The 18,721-nt window shown below is 35.7% G+C and overlaps 1 protein-coding gene and 2 long non-coding RNA genes across 3 annotated transcripts; 2 read left to right on the plus strand and 1 right to left on the minus strand.

The window, feature by feature from the left end:
• Positions 1-811: 811 nt before the first annotated feature.
• Positions 812-1,776, minus strand: LOC131021603 (uncharacterized). Its single transcript, XR_009101007.1, has 2 exons — positions 1,133-1,776; positions 812-1,028 (listed from the first exon to the last, which is right to left on the minus strand). It is a non-coding gene; the product is annotated as an uncharacterized LOC131021603 (long non-coding RNA).
• A 182-nt stretch (positions 1,777-1,958) lies between these two features.
• Positions 1,959-2,836, plus strand: LOC131021605 (uncharacterized). Its single transcript, XR_009101008.1, has 2 exons — positions 1,959-2,515; positions 2,620-2,836. It is a non-coding gene; the product is annotated as an uncharacterized LOC131021605 (long non-coding RNA).
• An 8,896-nt stretch (positions 2,837-11,732) lies between these two features.
• Positions 11,733-15,204, plus strand: LOC131021604 (glyceraldehyde-3-phosphate dehydrogenase, cytosolic). Its single transcript, XM_057950863.1, has 12 exons — positions 11,733-12,030; positions 12,139-12,162; positions 12,260-12,360; positions 13,256-13,371; positions 13,463-13,562; positions 13,775-13,921; positions 14,008-14,068; positions 14,142-14,239; positions 14,317-14,459; positions 14,556-14,639; positions 14,739-14,828; positions 14,943-15,204. The coding sequence occupies exons 1-12, from the start codon at positions 12,027-12,029 to the stop codon at positions 14,986-14,988; spliced, it is 1,014 nt and encodes a 337-aa protein (XP_057806846.1). The 5' UTR covers positions 11,733-12,026; the 3' UTR covers positions 14,989-15,204.
• The last annotated feature ends 3,517 nt before the right edge of the window (positions 15,205-18,721 follow it).

Raw genomic sequence — 18,721 nt, forward strand, 5'->3', positions numbered from 1 at the left:
ATAAGAATTTTTTGGTTGTGAATTCAAAACTAGTCGAATTCACAACGAAAATTTAATTCACAGCTAGATTTTTTTGGTTGTGAATTCACAACCAGTCGAATTCACAACCTAAATTTAATTCAGAATAAGAATTTTTTGATTGTGAATTCACAACTAGTCAAATTCACAACCAAAATTTAATTCACAATCAGAATTTTTTGGTTGTGTATTTACAACCAAAATTTAATACATAGCGAGAATTTTTTGGTTGTGAATTCACAACCAGTCGAATTCACAACTAAAATGTAATTCACAACCACAATTTATTTTAGTTGTGAATTTGAGTTTTAGTTGTGAGTTCAAGAATATGAAGTTGTGAATTCGAGTTTTAGTTGTGAATTCAAAAATATGAAGTTGTGAATTCATAGATGTGGTCGTGAATTCAAGAATATTAAGTTGTGAATTCATATATGTGGCTGTGAATTCAAGAACATTAATCAATTTTTTATTTCTCAAAGTATTGAAAATGAACTTCTAATCCTAAAAGAATCACTAGATGAGAGAGAGCAATTGAAATCTATTTCAAAACTTAAAGAGAGAGAAATCAGATATTTAAAACAAATTCCCCAGATATTCATCATCATCTTCTTCTTCCTCTTAAAAAAATGGAACTCAAATTCCCCAGATATTCATCATCATCATCCACCCCTCAATTCACATAATCGTGCAGGTGTCGCTGGGCCTCGTTTCGTAAATCGGGTGGTAGCTGTTGGACCAGAGGGGCACCGACGGCGCCGGCGCCTCCATCTTAGCGGCGGGCTTCTCTTCCTTCTTGTCCTCGCCCACGCTCACAAGCTCCGCGTGACCCACGCCCTTCCTCAGCTGCCGCGTGAGCTCCACGGCGTCGATGCTCTCTCCCGCCACCACCACCTGATCCTTCGACGCCCCCGCCAGCGCCGCCGATTCCACGCCCGATATCCCCACCGAAATTTTTAGGGCTTTGGATCGGGATTCTCGTCGTTCATCGACACCCTCACCACAATCTTAATCTGCATCAAATCGAAATTAATTAAGCTGAATTGAAGCGATTTAATCAATTAAACCAAAATAGGAGTAAGGAAAAGGGAATTCTCCAGTTTTTGTAGTAAATTACCTTCATTTTGTCGATTGATGAATGTGATGCCGACGAAAGGAGTGAAATATTTTGCGAGGAGATGAAGATTCTGTGAGTAGTGTGAGTTGATTCGTCCCTTGCAAGGGTTTCCGTCGAATCCGAGAACACCGCTTCAGATCTAGGGTTTCCGCAGCAAAACCCCCTAGCTCCACCGCCAGAACCACCAGATCCTCACCAGCCTCCGCGCCACCCACCGCCGTCCGACCCCATCCTCTATTGCCCACGCCAGATCTGCCCAGCCGCTGCAACGACTCCGGCGAGGCGAATTGGAATTCAGGGGTGGGGCGAGTCAGCAGTGGCGGAGCAACGCTGCTGCGTGCGCGGCTCCCTCCGTCTCAGAACAGCAGTGTAGCGGTGGTGGTGGGCGGCAACTGTGGAGCGGTGGTGGAGCGGCGGCGAGGACGAGAAGAAGAGGAAGAGGAAGAGAGAGAGAGAGAGAGAGAGAGACGTGAAGGTGAAGAGAGAGAGGAGAGAAAGAGAGAAATGAGTGGCCATTTTTTTAAATTTTAAAGTAAGGGGTATTTCGGTCTTTTCAATCAAAAAGTGGACAGTTTTTATTATTTTTATCTTAGTGGACAATTTTTATCTTTACAATACGAAAGTGGATAGTTTTATATATTAACTCTAACATGAAATATGTTTATATAAATAAATAAATAAGTAATTCGTACACATAAATAAATACATATAATATTTTAAATTCTTATTTTAAGATAGAGTTAATATATAAAACTATCCACTTTCGTATTGTAAAGATAAAAATTGTCCACTAAGATAAAAATAATAAAAACTGCCCACTTTTTGATTGAAAAGACCGAAATACCCCTTACTTTAAAATTTAAAAAAATGGCCACTCATTTCTCTCTTTCTCTCCTCTCTCTCTTCACCTTCACGTCTCTCTCTCTCTCTCTCTCTCTCTTCCTCTTCCTCTTCTTCTCGTCCTCGCCGCCGCTCCACCACCGCTCCACAGTTGCCGCCCACCACCACCGCTACACTGCTGTTCTGAGACGGAGGGAGCCGCGCACGCAGCAGCGTTGCTCCGCCACTGCTGACTCGCCCCACCCCTGAATTCCAATTCGCCTCGCCGGAGTCGTTGCAGCGACTGGGCAGATCTGGCGTGGGCAATAGAGGATGGGGTCGGACGGCGGTGGGTGGCGCGGAGGCTGGTGAGGATCTGGTGGTTCTGGCGGTGGAGCTAGGGGGTTTTGCTGCGGAAACCCTAGATCTGAAGCGGTGTTCTCGGATTCGACGGAAACCCTTGCAAGGGACGAATCAACTCACACTACTCACAGAATCTTCATCTCCTCGCAAAATATTTCACTCCTTTCGTCGGCATCACATTCATCAATCGACAAAATGAAGGTAATTTACTACAAAAACTGGAGAATTCCCTTTTCCTTACTCCTATTTTGGTTTAATTGATTAAATCGCTTCAATTCAGCTTAATTAATTTCGATTTGATGCAGATTAAGATTGTGGTGAGGGTGTCGATGAACGACGAGAATCCCGATCCAAAGCCCTAAAAATTTCGGTGGGGATATCGGGCGTGGAATCGGCGGCGCTGGCGGGGGCGTCGAAGGATCAGGTGGTGGTGGCGGGAGAGAGCATCGACGCCGTGGAGCTCACGCGGCAGCTGAGGAAGGGCGTGGGTCACGCGGAGCTTGTGAGCGTGGGCGAGGACAAGAAGGAAGAGAAGCCCGCCGCTAAGATGGAGGCGCCGGCGCCGTCGGTGCCCCTCTGGTCCAACAGCTACCACCCGATTTACGAAACGAGGCCCAGCGACACCTGCACGATTATGTGAATTGAGGGGTGGATGATGATGATGAATATCTGGGGAATTTGAGTTCCATTTTTTTAAGAGGAAGAAGAAGATGATGATGAATATCTGGGGAATTTGTTTTAAATATCTGATTTCTCTCTCTTTAAGTTTTGAAATAGATTTCAATTGCTCTCTCTCATCTAGTGATTCTTTTAGGATTAGAAGTTCATTTTCAATACTTTGAGAAATAAAAAATTGATTAATGTTCTTGAATTCACAGCCACATATATGAATTCACAACTTAATATTCTTGAATTCACGACCACATCTATGAATTCACAACTTCATATTTTTGAATTCACAACTAAAACTCGAATTCACAACTTCATATTCTTGAACTCACAACTAAAACTCAAATTCACAACTAAAATAAATTGTGGTTGTGAATTACATTTTAGTTGTGAATTCGACTGGTTGTGAATTCACAACCAAAAAATTCTCGCTATGTATTAAATTTTGGTTGTAAATACACAACCAAAAAATTCTGATTGTGAATTAAATTTTGGTTGTGAATTTGACTAGTTGTGAATTCACAATCAAAAAATTCTTATTCTGAATTAAATTTAGGTTGTGAATTCGACTGGTTGTGAATTCAAAACCAAAAAAATCTGGCTGTGAATTAAATTTTCGTTGTGAATTCGACTAGTTTTGAATTCACAACCAAAAAATTCTTATTGTGAATTAAATTTAGGTTGTGAATTCACAACCAAAAAAATCTAGTTGTGAATTAAATTTTGATTGTAAATTCGACTGGTTGTGAATTCACAAACAAAAAATTCTGGTTGTGAATTCGATTGGTTGTGAATTGTGAATTCACAACCAGTGTGAATTCACAAGCAAAAATTTTTGGTTGTGAATTCACACTGGTTGTGAATTGCGAGATTTTTTAAAGGGGTGATGTAAAGTGGACATTTTTTTAATTTTTAATGTGAAGGGTATTTTGGTAACAGTGGACATTTTTTAAGTTTTTTTATTTTAGTGGACATTTTTTATCTTTACAATATGAAAGTGGCCATTTCAAAAATCCACTCTTCTTGTTATATTTTCCTCTTTATATTATTTGTACTTTTCCTAATTTTTTAATTAGTTTTTGGGCTATTTAAATATGAACTTTTAATAATACAATTTGGACTTTTAATAGCCCAAAATTGTTATATTAAATGGCGACTATGAATTTTGTTATATTGATGGTTTAGTGTTATTTGCTCAAAATTAGATTGACTCGGATTATTTTATTTACAATCTATAAATTTATTTATTATTATACGTATTTAATTATTATTATACAATACTCATTAAATTTAATATTATGCTAATTAAGTTGATAATATTGTTATCATGCACTATTTAAAATTAAATACTACTCCCTCTGTCCCATTTAATATGACTCAAAAACAAGTTTGGTACGTCTAATTTGTAATGGTCCATTCCAAAATAGAAAAAAAATGTGTCTTAACTACTACATTGAGCTAATGGGACCATCCACTTTATTTATAAATAAAGTTCTCCTTAATATGCATGACAAAAAGTATGGAGCCGTATTAAATAGGATGGAGGAAATAATATTTAAATTAATATTTTTTTGTTACCAGTTAATATTACTTTTACCTAAAAAATTTAAAAATAAATAAATATATAATGGTACGTGCATCGCATGGAAGGGTGTACTAATTTAAATAAAAATAAAAACGACGAGTTTCATTATAGTTTAGTCACATTAATTTTTTTTATACATGTGAGAGTTTGTACGAATCCCACCCCTTTATCTCCCAATTCAAAAAAAAAAAGAAAGAGTTTGAAGAAAAGAGAAAATATACTCTCTTCATCCAATTTTTTTTTGTCAAATTATGGACAACACAAATTTTAATAAAATGTGACTAAAGTTGTTAGTGGAGTAAGAGTATAATTTTAAATATAAGTGGAATTGTGTGGACTACTACTATATATAAATGAAAATGACAAATTTTTGTTGATGAGCTGAAAAAAAATTGTTGCAAATTTTTCATGGACGAAGAGAGTACTTGTGCTTCTCATCTAGAAAAAGAATTAATGTATATTTCATGCACTCAATCATTTTCTAATAAATTACCTTGCTTTTCAATGATACCATGAGCACCACTTTTTCTCAAACGAATTCACTAGCTAACTTAAATTTGTTGTCTTTATTCATTGAACTCGATCAACAAATCTTCAATCAACTCCTCCAAATAAATATTGGATATATATGTTCATTAAATTACTTCATTGGTCTCTTTTAAAGTTTCTCAATAATTTGGTGAAGAAAACTAAGGGCATCACACCGATGGAAGCTCCTATTACACATGGTATGGACCGTTTGGTATGGAAAATATCCTTAGATCTTCACATTTTGGGTTAAATTTTGTCCAAATTGACATATTCGTGCTCACATGGATTTTTGGGTGACTTTTTGTTTTACATAATCTATCTATATATATTAAAGCAAAATAAATTCTATCCTACGTGGTATTGTATAATCACTCCATTCTAATTTTCCTCAATTCTCATTCATTCTTTTTTTTTTCTAAATTTTAATCAATTTCTATATCTAAAAACCATTAAAAATCTAAAAGCCGTGATATATTTAAAAACTAAATATCTAAAAAATCATTATATAAATATTTCAACAAAATAAATTCTATCCTATGTGGCGTCGTATAATCACTTCATTCTAATTTTCCTCAATTCTCATTCATTCTTTTTTTTTAATCAATTTTCATATCCAAAAACTATTAAATATCTAAAAATCATTATATATCTAAAAACTATTGAATAATTAAAAAACATTATACTAATATTCCACTGATCAATAAAAATTTATTTATATCCTTACACGAAAAATAGAAAATACATAAGTATTTGTAATTTTGAGGTTGTAATGATTATTGTAATATTATACTTTATGATATCCAACTTTACAATTTCAATTTAAAACGTACATGATTTAACTTTAATATATATGACTTTGATAACAAAATAAATTTTATCCTATGTGACGCCGTATAATCACTTCATTCTAATTTTTCTCAATTCTCATTCATTATTTCCCTTTTTCTAAATTTTAATTAGTTTCCATATACAAAAACCATTAAATATCTAAAAACTATGAAATATCTAAATAATTAATATTCCAAAAATCAAGAAAATTTTATTTATATCCATAACGTAATCAAAGAAAGGGTTTATCTAAGTTCATACAGCATTGCAAAGAAGATGGACAAATTGAGCTCGATGAACATGTATTCTCAGTTGAATATCTTGACACGATCAAGTGTTCAGGATTGCCAATTCGTGATATTAAATTGAAAGAGGAATGCATAATCACGCTTCTCAAAAATATGATAAATATAATGAGTTTTGCAATGACACCAGACTGATAGTAACTCAACTTGGGGAACACGTAAGTGAAGGAAAACTCATTTCAAGAAAAAATGCGCTCAATAAGTTTTATATAGCTAGAATGATTACAATTTCATCGCATTTCACTAAATTTTCAATTCGATTTCAGAGAAGACAATTCCCTAGAGTGTTTGTTTTGCTATGTCGACAATAAATAAAAGTCATGGACAATCTCTTTCAAATGTAGGATTATACCTGTCGAAACCTATTCTTAGTATTCAAACTTTTAAAGTTCAAGTCATTAATAATATTATTTAATTTATTTTTTTCTTATTTTTTTAATTATTGGTTCCAACTACAGACATCTAATATAGATACGTTTCAAATAATTGTTACAATTTCTCTTTTAATATTTTTTGGATTGAAACTCTGCTTACATATAAATTTTATAAGACATTTAAATTAGGTCAATTTCAAATAAATATTACTCCGTATAACTTTTTTACTTTTAAAATAATTTTATTAAATTCTCTATTTTTGTGAAAAATAATTCATGAAACAAAAAATGCATTAATAATTTTATAAATTTATATTTTAATAGACCAGTTGAAAACGGGTCACTTACTAGTTTTGATGTTTATATTAAGAAACTAAGACTGCGTGTACCATCTTCCATAAAAATAAATTGCCAGATCTTGTCCCCTTGGGATGGCCTAGTGGTTGGGGTGATTGCCTGTTGTCCAAGAGGTCACAGGTTCGAGTACTCTCGGCCACATTAATCACTAGGTGGGGTGTGTGTGTGGTTTGTATTATTTATAATGTAATTTCATCAAAAAAAAAAAAATAGCCAGATCTTGTGTGTGTGTGTTGGCCAAGCGATAATGGGTTAATGCCCGAGGCCAAAGGTTTTGGGTTCGAATCCCCTGCGGCACGGTCTTTAAATTTCTCTATTTAATATTGTTAAATTATTAAAAAAAAAAAAAAAAGCCAGATCTATATATCTATATGAAGCCCAATAAAGAAGTTTGTTGGCCAAGAATTTTGTTTGCCCTGTTGTAGTCTAATTGGACCTAGCCTGATTAGAGAATATTACCTGCAGCGATGTTGGGCCAGATTTTATAGCTCAGTTGATTTGAAGCCAATTTTGAAGTTAACAAAATCTTCATAGTATTTCGAAGACCGGTTTATTCTTGCAACATGCTCCAAAAGGTGTTAATAGGCAAAAATGCCCTTTTCTTATAAACACTTGTAAAAATGCCCTTTTTCATAAGTGAAAAAGGGCATTTTTACAAGTGTTTATAAGAAAAGGGCATTTTTGCAAATGCCTCCTCCAAAAGTCGGGTCATAAAGAGTGGTTACTATTTTAACCACTTTCAATATTAATTATAACACATTTTCTCCACTTTCAATATTAATTATAATATTTTTTCACTATTTTCAATACACTCAACAATTTTGTCTTAAAATCCATGCCCCTCACTTTTATGAAGTTATTTAGGGATGGATGTAGTATTAAAAAATTATTAATCGAACTTTATGTCATTATTATTAAATGATAGCATTGTCTCAATATTAAATGGAAAGAAATACATATATATTTGCTTTTACAGATTATACCTAACATTATGTCATTAAATATTATATTTAAAAAAAGAGAGGAAATCCATGATGATTTCTCATTTTAATTATTATAAAATGTTAGTAAATTGTTTAATACATCCAAATTAAATCAAATTAATTATATTAAATTCAAATGCTCATGTGTGTTAAAATGAGTATAGGTTTACAATTATAAATTTTGTAACTTTCAAAAAATAATATACATAATAAATTAAGTGTTAACGGTGTAAAATATTTCTTGAGGATAGTGAAAATCAATAATTATTCACCTAACACTATTTCAATAATAGTAACCACATTTTAGTGTTGTGGACAAATTTGTCCTTGCGCCTTTTACGTACAAAACATATCCTCTCTCTTTTTCTTTTTTTTGCACTCCATTTCTCTCAAACCCTAAATTTCAGACAACTCTCTCCCTGGCTCTCTCCAACAAGACCCTCTCTTGTAATATTATTAACCAATTAAATCGTCAATTTATAAATCATTTCAGACTTTATTCACTTGATAATAATTTAATTAAAATAAATCAATGAGATTTATATTTTATGCGAGCATTAAAAAATAATTGAAAAAAGAAGAAGAAATAAAGAGTATAATTTGCTATTGCGCTAGTATTTGCTTACACTACCAAATACAAAACTGAAAAGAATTGCATGAAAGGGGAAGAAAAGAAAATCGTGAACATAATTGGTGCAAGTCTGGAATCGAGGTAGGTTTCTTTCAATCTTCTTGTTTACGGTGATATTTCATATGTTTTTTGTGTATCTTCTCGCATTGAAGGGTTTTTGATGTTGGTGTTGTATGTCTCCGCTTGAAAATTTTCAAAGTGATTGTGTTAGGTAGGGGTGTGCAAAATCGGGCTAAAATCGTCGAACCGGACCGAATCGGTCAATTCAGGGCGGTTCTGCATTGAATGTCGGTCCAGGTCGGTCTCAAAATTCAGGACTGGTAAATTATCGGTTCGGATTCAGTTTCAAGTTCAGGTGACCCAAACCTGCCGAAAACGGAACTGACACGAATATTTATAAATATATATACTCTATCTGTCCCACTCTAATAGGCTTGTTTTCCTTTTTGGGATGTCCCACTAAAATAAGCTCGTTTTCATTTTGAGTAAAAAAATGAACTTAATTGATGTGGACCACACCACTTTCATCTTAAAAATTAATTTTCTTAATCTCTGTGTAAAAAAAAATGAGCCTAGTAGAGTGGGATAGACGGAGTATAATTTATTTATTTAATTTAATTTATAATTTATATTTTGGGTTAAAATACAAATCCACCTCTGAAGTCGGCACCCCTAGAGCGTATTACTCCCCAGACTTAACGTTGGCCCAAATAACTCCCCATAGCCCATATAAATACTACATTTAAGCCCACAACTTAACGGCCCGTTGACGCTGTTTCTTAATTTTTGTTTTTCACCGTTTCGGATGAAGACTAATGTGTTTCCTGATAAAATTCCGGTGAGCACCTTCGCCCCAAGCTGTCGCTCCAGCCGCGGCGGGATCTCGTCGCTCAACTGGTTGCTGTTGAGGTCTAACCATACCAAACTGGTGCAATTGGCTAACTCCGGCGGTATGCTCTCTTCCAAACCGTTGTACTAGGCAATGAGCTGCTCGAGATTCTCGAGATTTTCCTAATTCCTCGAGCGAGGCGGCGCCGGGGCATATGTCCGGGGGAATGTTCCCGGACAACCTGTTGGAGCTGAAGTCTGACACCCTCAGGTTCTTGCAGAAGGAAATGAACGCCGAAAATCCAGTTGCCGCTAAGCAGGAGGGTCTCCAGAGATGATAACCTTTTGAGAATGGACTACGCGAAGGAGGCGGGGATCGATCCAGTGATGTTGTTATTCGAGAGCTTGAGGTTGACGAGAGAGGCACACGTGTTGCCGAGCTCCGGCGGGATCCAGCCGGTGAGGTGGTTGTGGGAGAGGTCTAGGGTTTGCAGGCTTTTCAGCACGCTGAAAGCCGAGGGGATTTCTCCTTGAGAGGAAATTCTCCGGCAGAATCAGCTCCACGAGGCTGGTGCAGTTGGAGAAGGACGACGGTAGTGATCCCGCAATCTGATTTCCCGACCAATCGAGATGAGACAAAGAACTGCACCTCTCGATCTTCAAGACGTATATCATGCTGGAGATGTTGTTGTAGGAGAGATTGAGATATTTAAGCTTATCGATGTGAAGGAAGAGATTCTCCGGCAAGAATCTGGTGATGTTGTTGAAGGCTAGATTGACGTACTCGAGGTTGGGGCAGTTGGCGAACATCTTCTCCGGTATGTGGCCGGTGATGTCGGAGAAGGAGAGCTCGAGCTCCTTACCGGCGTAGGGAAGAAGAGTTGGCATTGACGACGAAGGAGTTGGCGGAGAGGTTGAGGGAGACGAGCATGTCTAGTGAGGAGAATGGGGAGAAGAAGATAAAAAAATAAAAATAAAATTAAGAAACGACGTCAATGGGTCGTTAAGTTGTGGGCTTAAATGTAGTATTTATATGGGCTATGGAGAGTTATTTGGGCCAACGTTGAGTTTGGGGAGTAATACGCTCTAGGGGTGCCAACTTTAGGGGTGGATTTGTACTTTAACCCTTATATATTTTTTTACCAAAACCCTAATAAACTAAGAGGAAAAATTAGAAAAACAGACGCGCCGCTATTTAGATTTCAGTCTTCTTCTTCTGTTTTCTCCCGGTTCTCACGGTTTGCCGTCTGATTGTTCTCTTTCTTGGCTTTCATGGTATACGGTATGGCGTCGCTCGATAGTATGCGGCTGGCTTCGCTCGACAGCCTGCGGCAACCAAAGGAGTCGCGGAAGGAAATTGTTCAGACTCCAGGAGATTTGCAGCGAAAATGGTCGTCACCGTTGTTGGAGAATTAGATGATTGTAAAATTTAAACTTTAAAAAAAATTAGTAGTCGTCTCATTCAACACAAGTTAAAAATACATTATAACATTTGACGAGCTTAATATTTCAAACCTCGTGACATTTTTGATACAAAATTATTATTTCATGATTAATAAATATTTTTAAAAGTTTCGAGCAGTTTTCATAATTTAGATATAATTTGAAATTTGAAATGATATTTTATTCTTTCAAATTTGTTAGTATTACTTTAATTATGTATTTCAATTAGGGAAAATTGCACCTAAATACACAAACTTTGCTAAAAATTCATATTTGACGCGAAGTTAGGATTTTACATTTTAATACACCAACTTTCATTGTTATCCAAATTTGACACGACTTAATTCTTAAAAATTCAAAAATAACCCATTTTTGTAAATAATTATACAAAGACCCACTTATGTTATAATTTGGGACATTTAAACCAAAATAAGATATTTTCTTATGATATTTTATTTTAAATCATTTTAGGCGCGGATCAAAGATTAAAAGAAAACATCATAAGGAAATATCTTGTTTTAGTTTAAATGTCTCAAATAATAACATAAGTGAGTCTTTGTATAATTATTTACAAAAAATGATTGTTTTTTGAATTGTTAAGAATTAAGTCGTGTCAAATTTGGACAACAACAAAAATTAGTGTATTAAAATATAAAATCCTAACTTCGCGTCAAATATAAATTTTTGGCAAAGTTTGCGTCACGCAATTATCCCTTTCAATTATTCCATACTTTTCTTTTTGGTTGAGCTTACTATGTTGTAGTATTCCCGCTAGGAGCCAAATTCATGAGGTGCGGACAAGTCGTGAGTCGTGACAGTGGTGGGCGACGGAGAGGCCCACCAATTTTCAAACAAAACAATCTCAGCCGTCCAGAGCCTGGGAACCTTCCAGACAATGAGAAAATAGCGCTGGATTAATTATTAACTGCTTTTCACGCAGACCGAGGGCCGATCAACACCACGCACACAGGTAGACGGCTCAGATATACCGTAGGCACAAACTGATCCATGATGGCCCATACACCGGTTGCATCGTATAATTCCGTTTCTTCCCTGCTTATCTAAAATACTAAAACCCCACCGCACCTATTCTCCTCACTTTCCACTCACAGCTCTCTCGACTCTTGCTCTTCAACTCCACTTTTGCTCTCTCTCTCTCTCACTCTTACAAACAAGAAATGGGTAAAATTTCCGTTTTTGTTTCCGGTTTGTCATTTTTATAGCTTGTTCATCTCTCTTACTAGTTTCTGACTTTACTACTTCTTCTTCTTCTTTTCGTTTTTCGTGCAGCTAAGATTAAGATCGGGATCAATGGTAATAGATCTGTTCTCTACTATGTTTAGTTGTTTGGATATAACATGATTCTCGATTAACTATAGCAATTGATTGATTGTTTGGTTATTGCATAAAGGTTTTGGTAGAATTGGCCGTCTGGTTGCCAGGGTTGCTCTTCAAAGAGATGATGTTGAGCTTGTTGCTGTCAACGATCCGTTCATCACCGTTGACTACATGGTATGTGTTCTCTCACTTAATCCTTTTCCGCTCTAATTGCTTGATGCTTTTCTTTTTCTACGTTTGTTTGAAGTCTTTTTGCGATCTGGATTTATCTTGTTTGTATTGAGCGTAAATTTCTGAATCTGCCTGCAAAAGCTCTTGGATATATGTTATTTTGCTTGTTAGCTTGTGATGCGCTTCTATTTTCAGAGCATACGTTGTTACGTCTTTCCACCAGGATGTTTGGATTTACTGTGAGTGCTGGTTTGAGAGGACTCTATGAATTGTCTATCCTATTTAGAATTCACATCTGACAATTCTCATGGTTTACTTGCATGTTTTATTTACGCGTTTTCCCCTTCTTCCAACTAAAACACGAGTTAGAACTTACACAGTGAATTTTAATTTTCTTAGCGTGGAAGAATGAAAAAGTAGCCACCTAAATAGTGGAGTTCCTGGTAAATACTGTTTTTCAATAGAAAGAAAATAGTGGAAGTGAAGGCAGTTATTCTGTTGTCTGGTTTGTTAGCAATCTTTTGTCACACTATTGAAATGCCCCTCGGGGGAAATGGTTAGAATGTTTTACGTTCTGTGTTATTAGTTGTCTTTTTTTTTTTTCCTCTCCAAATTCTTATGAAATACTGGTTTCTCCTAAAACTGTCATTCCTTAGAGTGATGAAAGGCTTTTAAAATGGATTGAATTGTCTACCATTGATAGAAGCTAATATTCTTGATTGATTAATCCAAAATTATCTTGTACGAGACTACGAGTTGTACTTTTATTGTAATTTGAAGTGATTTGTTCTAAATACTGTTTCATTGTTTGTTATTCCACATCTGAGGATCTGTTTTTGCTTGGTTTGACATTTTCTGCAAAGTATCATTGTTCAATATTTGGTACCTGTTGCTGCAGACCTATATGTTCAAGTATGACAGTGTGCACGGTCAATGGAAGCACCATGAGCTCAAGGTTAAGGATGAGAAAACCCTTCTCTTTGGTGAAAAGCCTGTGACTGTTTTTGGCTTTAGGTATAGCTTCAAAATCCGTAAACATATACTTCTTCAATAGTGCGTACATATACATCAGTTGTTCACCTCCTTAACTTCATGGCATTGGAAGAAATCCTGAAGAGATTCCATGGGCTTCGACTGGGGCTGAGTACATTGTGGAGTCAACTGGTGTTTTCACTGACCAGGATAAGGCAGCAGCCCATCTGAAGGTATTGCATCAAACTAAACTGTTTTTCTTGTTTGTTTTATGGAATCATGTATCACATCCATACTTCACACATCTGTAAATGAGTACAGCACTAGTAAGGATACTTTAATTTTTCTTTACAAATTCTGACTTTTTTACTAGCAATTGCTGCATTTTCTCTGAGCATCTCTGTTACTGAGGGTATGTATTGACTATTGAGTTTTTGGATGACAGGGTGGTGCAAAGAAGGTCATTATTTCTGCTCCGAGTAAAGATGCACCCATGTTTGTCGTTGGTGTTAATGAGAAGTCATACACACCAGATCTCAACATTGTTTCTAATGCTAGCTGCACCACAAACTGCCTCGCCCCCTTGGCGAAGGTTTGTCATACTTGTTTGTCATATATCCATGACTATTCATTATCATCTCTCTTCTAAGACTAAGGTTATACATTCTGCACTTTCAGGTCATTAATGATAGGTTTGGTATTGTTGAAGGTCTTATGACAACCGTTCATTCTATCACTGGTTGGTATAATTATTATCTTATGTTCTTTTCTATGCATTCGCTCAAACTGATTTTGTTCTTTGTGTCATTCAGCCACACAAAAGACTGTTGATGGACCATCTGCCAAGGACTGGAGGGGTGGAAGAGCTGCATCATTCAATATTATCCCAAGTAGCACTGGAGCAGCTAAGGTAGCTTAGTTATATAATAAGTTAAATCTAGTATACAGTTATGTATGTCTGATTTTATATTCCTGTTTGCTGTTCAGGCTGTCGGCAAAGTTCTCCCTGCTTTGAATGGAAAGTTGACTGGAATGGCCTTCCGTGTCCCAACAGTTGATGTTTCTGTGGTTGATCTCACAGTGAGGTTAGAGAAGGAAGCTACTTATGAAGAAATCAAAGCAGCAATCAAGTAAGATTATCGGTCTACTGGTTACTCTTCTGGTTTGTTGATGTACTGGATGTGGAAACATTGAGAGGAATCTAATCAGCTCTGTGTGTTCGATAGGGAGGAGTCTGAGGGGAAGATGAAGGGAATTCTAGGCTACACTGAGGATGATGTGGTATCTACTGATTTTGTAGGCGACAACAGGTGAGCTCATAAAAGTTGTGGCATACTGAGATCCAATGAACGGTGATACAAAAATCTCCTAAGTGCTTGAAACTAATGAAATGTGTGATTTCACCACAGGTCAAGCATTTTTGATGCCAAGGCTGGAATTGCTTTGAGTAAGAACTTTGTCAAGCTTGTTTCGTGGTATGACAATGAATGGGGTTACAGGTAATGCTGATGCTTCTTTTCCTGCACTCGAGTCTAATATTCCATCTTCCTAATAGCAATATCTATATCTTTGTGGAGTTCTTTTTAGTTGATTCTGTATCTCTTCTCTTGCAGCACCCGTGTGGTTGATCTGATCAAGCACATTGCCTCCACTCAGTAAGTTGCTATATAGGATAGCTTGCTGCATTCATCTAGGGTTCAACATCTGTTATGGTGTTTTGGCGGAATTTGAGTTGGAATAAATTGTTGTCAGTTTGAGACTAAATACTAGATGGATGGCTTGTTGTAGCAGATACGCGTATTCTGGTAGATCTGTGGGATCCGTATTTTGAAGAATTTTGTGTTGAATGGTGAATGTTAGAATATCTTCTGTGTAGTTGAACCATCAGTTTCTGGCCTTTGCATTGTGGAGGGTCAAATCCTTAAATAATTGGTTTACCTTGCGGCTTTTTACGATCCGAAAAGGCATTTCTAGGGGTTTTGGCCATTTGTGTATTGGAGTCATCCAGCTTTTTGATATATCCTGTGGCGAGTGGATGGTGGTTGGGAGGCAGGCAAGTATCTTTTTAGGAACGAACATGTGACTATGTGAGTACTGGTGCTGCCTTTATACGTGGGGCTTAGTTTTTAGTGTCCTCTCTTCTAATCCCTTTACAACTCTCCTCTTCATACATCAGCCATAAATGCAATATAATGAAAAGTAGTACTATATGTCTATTCTCGCCATCATAAAATTATATTCTCTCCGTCCCATGAAGCATGACACATTTCTTTTCGGCATGAGAATTAAGAAATTAGTATTTTGTGTGTTAAGTGTGGTAGGTGAAAAAGTGAAAATGTAAATAAAGGGTAAATTTTTTACTCCATTCGTCCCAATATTCAAGTCCCGTATTCTTTTTTGAGCCGTTCCATGTAACAAGTCCCCTTTCCTTTTTTGGCATTAATTAAGGATGGATTAGTAACTTAATTACTCCCTACCCACCTCGATTTTGCCTCTCTCTCTCTCTCCTCTCTAAACCATCCCCCCTCTCTCCTCTTGTTCCACTGCTTCGCACCTTCGGCGCCTCGTGCCTTCGCCACCATCCTCACACCTCCGCCACCGTCCTCCTGCGCTACCTCCACCTTCCTCCTGCTCCGCCTCGCACCTCCTGTTCCGCCTCCAACGCTTCCGCCGCCTCTGTCTCTACAGCCGTTGCCCTCTGCATCCTTCAACCGCCTGGCATCTCCGGCGCCTCGCGCCTTCGCCACCATCTTCCTCCGCCGCCTCCACCATCCTCCTGCTCCGCTTCCAACGCCTCCGCCACCTCGCTCTCGCCCACCACCTCTTGCTTCGCGGGCTCCAACGCCGCCTCTGCCCTCTGCCTCCGGCTCTCGCCCACCACCTCTTACTGTCGGCCGCTGCAGAGAGGAAATTGAAAGGTTTCCATTTTTTGGTGTTTCGCCCAAAACGATTAGGGCTCGCCTCCACCCTTTCAATTATTTTTGTTGTTTTAATTTTAGAAATTGAAAGATTTTTATTTTTTTATTTCTCTGTGGTGGTGTTTTGGTGTTCCTGCTCAGAAATTGAAATTAAGTCCCAGTGTTTTGGTGTTTTGGCAGAAATTAGGGTTCGCCTCCGTTTTTTTATTTCCCTTCATTGTTCTGGCGGCTACGGTGGTGCGGTTCAGAAATTGTGGTGGTGCGGTGGCGCACAGGCGGTGGCGCGACAGTGCACAGGCGGTGGTGCGGCAGTGTATTAGAGCCTGAGACCCTTAATTAAAGTAACATTAACTTTTTTAAATATACCATTTAACTCTTAATTTTAGTCTCTTAAATACCCGTGCTCAAAAGAAAGGAGACTTGATTAACGGGACGGAGGGAGTACTATTTTTAGAAACGTGTCATGCTTCGTGGGACAAATCAAAAACGAAATTGTGTCATGCTTCGTGGAACGGAGAGAGTATCAGATTAGCAGAGTAGAAGAGTAGTTGAGATTAATATACTTTGATTTAAATTAATTTAACTTGATCAAACAAATGCTTTTACCTAAATAATTTCTTAAAATTAATTTGGCCATAAATGGGCAAAAAAAAATTTGATTCTCCTATTGATGTTTCACGAGATTTTATCAAATAAAATATTGATGCTTTATGATATTTCCTTAATGGTAATTGTTAAAGAATAGTTTAAATTTTAATGTCGTGGTGATTTTTTAGTCTGAATTTATAAAGATTATAAATATATTTTGATCTTGTTCAGTGTATAGTTTAAATCAAAATTTCGGCCAATTGAGAGATAACATGGGTTGTCAGAAGCTGATTTGACAATTAAAAAAGTTACATTAAACTTTTTTTTATCTAACATCAACTCCTAATTGTCTAATTCCAGATAGATTATAATTCAAATTATTAAATAAAATAATGACGTTTGTGAGTAAAAATTTAATTCGAGTTATAAGTTCATGTTATATTTGTACTTTTTGCAAATTCAAACTAACAAGTCATTATGAAGTCAAAGTTCTAGCTATTTTTTTTAGTAATAACCATTTTATCAAATAAAATGATACAACTTCAATTTCATTCGACGGTTCTATTTACTTTGAAACAAATTATTTGTTCAATGTAATTTTGCCAAATAAATAGTGTTGAAATAAATAATATTGATTTAATTTGGTCCAATAACCAATAAAAAGTTTTGAAACAAATAGTAATATTATTAAATTTTTATTGTGAGGATAATCCATTATTAGAATACCTTATATTTTTATTAATTAAATTCTTAGCAAATTTAAACGAATTCATATAATTAGCAGATATTACTAAACAAGAATGAGACGAGAATAGGTAATAAAGTCACTCTTTAAAAGTGTTTACTTTACAATTACAATGGATGGTTAATTCAGATAGGCAATGGATGGTAATTTATTATAACTACTTTTATCTATAAATCAAATGGATACATGAAATTAATGGGTATTATTAAATGGAATTGAAACAATAATAATAGGTAATTGGCATATATCTGTACTATTTATTATTAGTGTTTATTTAATAATGTTCAAGTTTAATGAGACAAATAATAAATTGTGGATATTTTATAAACTTAAACAAATTTGATTAACTATCAATAATTACTATGCATGTTGTTGGTCTCGAGCGAGTGCGTATTAATGTATAAGGGGATACACAAATTACAACTTTTTTGCAAGAATTGTGTAAGAAACAGGTTCAACTGATATTGATTCTAATAATCTAATAGGTAGATTGACTAGTTTTCAAATAAGTTTGAAATTGAAATGGGGCGGAGAAAGGAAATAAGTCAGATGGCGCGGCAGTTAGAAATCGGCGGGGGCGGAGGAAGGAAATAGGCTGAAATTGAAATGGGGAAGAAAGGAAGAAACCCTAAGTATAACTTGCTTATTTAACGATCAAATTTCAAATTAACGATCGAAATTTCGATCCTTATGAATTATTAATTAATTTTAAATAAAATATTTGTTTAATGACCGAAGCACACAATCGTTAAAAATAATTAAATATTAGTAATATCTACACTAACGATCGTTTATGAACGGTCGTTAATTATTTATTCAGTTAATTTAGTTTTTAATTACTTAACGACTGGAAGTCGGTGGTTATTAATTATTAAAAATTAATTTATTATTATATATAACGACCGTTTGTCTAACGGTTGTTAAATTAAACTAAAATAAAAAAAAATTGAAATTAAAAATATATAATGACCGTTATGAACGATCGTTAAATTAAAATTAATTCAAAATTTAAAATAAAACAGTAACAAATGAATTATGGTCATTAAAACGGTAGTCCGTTTTAGACTGTCGTTAATTTTTTTAAAAAAATACAAATTTAATTAATAAATTCAGTCGGTATTTTCAAAAATTCGGTCGTTAG

The sequence above is a fragment of the Salvia miltiorrhiza genome, chromosome 4 (assembly GCF_028751815.1).
Source record: "Salvia miltiorrhiza cultivar Shanhuang (shh) chromosome 4, IMPLAD_Smil_shh, whole genome shotgun sequence".
Taxonomy (NCBI): Eukaryota; Viridiplantae; Streptophyta; class Magnoliopsida; order Lamiales; family Lamiaceae; genus Salvia; species Salvia miltiorrhiza.